This window comes from Sphaeroforma arctica (assembly GCF_001186125.1).
Source record: "Sphaeroforma arctica JP610 unplaced genomic scaffold supercont1.1830, whole genome shotgun sequence".
In the NCBI taxonomy this organism is placed as follows: domain Eukaryota; class Ichthyosporea; order Ichthyophonida; genus Sphaeroforma; species Sphaeroforma arctica.
In genome coordinates, this window is record NW_014038728.1 from 1 (window position 1) to 3,641 (window position 3,641).

The 3,641-nt window shown below is 41.1% G+C and overlaps 1 protein-coding gene across 1 annotated transcript; it reads left to right on the top strand.

Annotated features, from left to right (window-relative positions):
• The first annotated feature begins 1,537 nt into the window (after positions 1-1,537).
• Positions 1,538-2,271, top strand: SARC_11703 (hypothetical protein). Its single transcript, XM_014294205.1, has one exon. It carries the CDS (start codon positions 1,611-1,613, stop codon positions 2,166-2,168), a length of 558 nt encoding a protein of 185 aa, XP_014149680.1. The 5' UTR covers positions 1,538-1,610; the 3' UTR covers positions 2,169-2,271.
• Positions 2,272-3,641: the final 1,370 nt, after the last annotated feature.

Consider the following 3,641-nt stretch of genomic DNA (forward strand, 5'->3'; position numbering starts at 1 on the left):
AGGAGGGACTCCATGGGGGTCTACCAATGGTCAATAGCGTCACCGACGTTTTTTGGGGATGGACAAAAAAATGGTGATAAAACATGGTTGGGACGTCGCCGGGACTGAAAGCACATGATCAGAGGGGTAATTCATTTTATTCAAAATCACGTACTGTATATAAAAATATTGGTAAAGTATTTGGGCCCTTTTTTAAAGAAAAAAGACAAAAACAAAATATACAAACAACTGTGGAGTCTTTCCTTCTGAAATGGCGAGGGACTCCAAGGGGGTCTACAAATGGGTCAAATAGCGTCACGGACGTTTTTTGTCGACGGACAAAAAATTAGGTAATAAAGTTGACAGGGACTTAGAAAAGCTTGCGCTTTCAGTAATAGAACACGGCTGGGACGCCGCGGGGACTGAAAGCGTTTAATCAAAGAGGGCAGAGTCTTTCTTTCGGGAGTCGGGCTTCTGGGCCCTTTTCTTTGTTAAAAAAAAAACCAATTAACAGTCTTTCCTTCTGAAATGAGGAGGGACTCCAAGAGGGTCTACAAATGGGTCAAGTAGCGTCACGGACGTTTTTTTGTCGACAGACAAAAAATCGGTGATAAAGTTGACAGGGACTTAGAACTAAGGTCAATAAGTTATACGTAGTGTAGATATAAGTTGAACGTTAGCCGTTATTTTTTCAATTTATAAACGGTTTAACTTTTATATAAACTCAATATTATATGGTCGAAATCGTGGATTTTGCACTTAAGAACTGCACCTATATCTAACAAAAACCGACACATATTTTTATATTTGCGCAATTTTCGGATATAATATATGACCTAGAAAACTGCACCTAAATAATATCGGTTGTTGTGTATACGATATAAAAGTTGAACTTTAACTGTTATTTTCTCAAATTATAAACGGTGTAACGTAAAAAATTTTGACGTTAGACTTAGAAAAGCTTACGCTTTCAGTAATAAAAATATTTTTCAGTTTGTGGACTTTTGTCTATATGACACCTGTCATCATAAAATCATTAACGTCCGAGCCCGCGCTGTAATTTTTTGAAATGACGGTGTCCGTCCGGTTTTTGGACGATTTTGAAACAGCTATTTTCCACAGAGGAATAGTTTGCGGCTTTGCTGCTTTGCGCCTTGCATGGTGCCAATAGAGTATAGACACACAGACACAGTTTCCCATAATTTTGGAACCTGAATTTTGTCAACCCGGTCACCGGTGTCCGGTGTGGTCGGCCTAAGGGCCCGTATAAATGAAAAATCTTTTTTTGCGAAATAGTTAAGATAAAATAGGGCAGTAGGCCTATTTTGCTTGTGTGATGCCCTGCACGCTACTCCTCGATATTTTTCTGGATATTTGACCGAAAATAGTAAACGCACTTTTCAGCGATTTTCTCTGTCATGACTCACTTTTCAACACGCGATGCAATTGGCTCCTTGGAAATGCGCGGGTTTGCAGTAAAATTATACAAAGGTAACCAAAACACAACACAACAAGAAATACGTGCGCACTATGCACGTACACGTACACATATGCTACATGTTTTCGGAGGTACCTTATATTAACTCATATCAAATAACGGTCTTTTGCTAGAGTCCATATGCTAGGGAAACATGGCCGCAGCAGAGATATTACAGAGCAATAATCAACGAGTAGGCAATGGTGCGTGTGAAGACGAAGATGAGATGCCGATGTCATCAAGTGGTATTGATCAATCGAGCGACGATGATAATGAGAGTCACGATGAATCCGATAGCAGCAGTAATGAGGACGAAAGTGAATTTTATTCTGATAGTGACTCTGACAGCGAAAGTAGCAGTGATAGCGACAGTAACAGTGACGGTGACAGTGAGAGGGAATCAGATGAAAAGCTGATTGACATGGGCATTGATCAAGAGACAAAGTTGACCCAGGACATAATGTGGCTTATTATAGTTACGATAGCATCCATTATTCCTGTTCTTAGAAGTGTTCGCTATAAAGCCAAGGCGCGAATGGTATACAGATACCGACCTATCTTTGACGAAGTAGCTGGGCACTCCCTCCAGATGGGCCAATTTGATAACGATTTAAAGATGACGTATGCACAGTTTATGATACTGAAGGAAGCTACAACGCCTGTACGCCAGAGAGACAAGTTTATGGGAAATTTGATCATCGGCCGGATATAAGTTGATGTACAACTTGCATTAACATTGCGAACATTGCGAATATTAGCGAGTGGTCAAACGATTGATCTCCAATACGTATTCTGTATGCATAAAATAAAACCACAATATATTCAATATTCAAACGAGTAGTGGCAGCTATCAACGAGTTAACAACACTTAATGCTTTGAACTTGAACTTCCCAACATCGGAATCTGAGTGTGAAGTGATTCCTAATAGCTTTCGTGCACGATCGAGTTATGTGGTGATCTCTCATTGTGTCGGCGAAGCCGATGGTTTATTTGTGAATACTATATTACCACCAGTAGATGATGCAAGTGTCAGAGAGAGATTCTTTTTTGGACACAAAATGGCTATAGGCGTAAGCTGCCAAGCCATTTGCGATCATAGATATCGATTTTTGGCATTCGTCTGTAACTCATATGGCTCGGTCCACGACAAGAAAGCATTCGATGCTTGCGGATATAAATAATAGCGGACGGGTAGGTAGTCTTGACAAGAACTTTATACAACATGTACGTTCCTTCGCAACTTACTTTGAACATGTGCTAAATCAAGAACAGCACGAGTATGTATACAACCAGTTAGGTATTCAAAACTACTAAGATTTAGCTTTGCGCAACAAAAACCCCAATGTGTCACTGCAAACACACATCGCTGGCACTGTGGAAGAATGGGGCTTGAACCTAAGCGACGCAACCCGATACATCGTTCCAACAATACGGATGGTAATGGTGATGACGTCTAACAACACAGCGGCGTGTAATGGTGATGATGTTGATATGGTTGTAAATATTTAATAAATTGCCATTCATATATGTACAAGTTTATTTGTATATGTCGTCTAACTACTCTACGTTAGTTTGGGCATGGACTGCTAGTTCCTTTACAAGGTTTGCACGAATAACCGCAAGTGCACACCCTCCTCCTCACCAAGCTTAGATCGCATTTCATCAATATCGTGCAACTCTTTCATGATAGATTTTAATCTCCAAAGCTTTGGCTTCGAACCTTTGGTCTACTTTTTAAGTGCTAGTGACCGCTCCTGTCCGATGACTGCTCGCTCTATAACCCCAGCGATACGCTCCAACACAACGACATCGCTTTTGTACCCTTTGTTTTCTTCTTCTTATCAACCTTTCTTTTCTTCTTTTCTGGAGAGAGATCTGACAGTGAGCCATTGCAACTTGTGCTCGAAAATGATGCAGATGTATCACCAATACGGGATTCACCGGAGTCAGTAGTTTCAGAGCTGCGCTTGCGACCCTGAGCAGCAAGTACCGGGTCCACTCATATAGACGGCGGTGCGGAGGTGGATCCAAATCCCAAACAGGGATCAGCCATCTTTAGTTACCGCTCCTGTCCGATGACTACTCGCTCTATAACCCCAGCGATACGCTCCAACACAACGACATCGCTTTTGTACCCTTTGTTTTCTTCTTCTTATCAACCTTTCTTTTCTTCTTTTCTGGAGA

Excerpts from the sequence above, each read along its gene's own strand:
- SARC_11703 (XM_014294205.1), top strand. The coding sequence starts at position 1,611 with ATGGCCGCAGCAGAGATATTACAGAGCAATAATCAACGAGTAGGCAAT.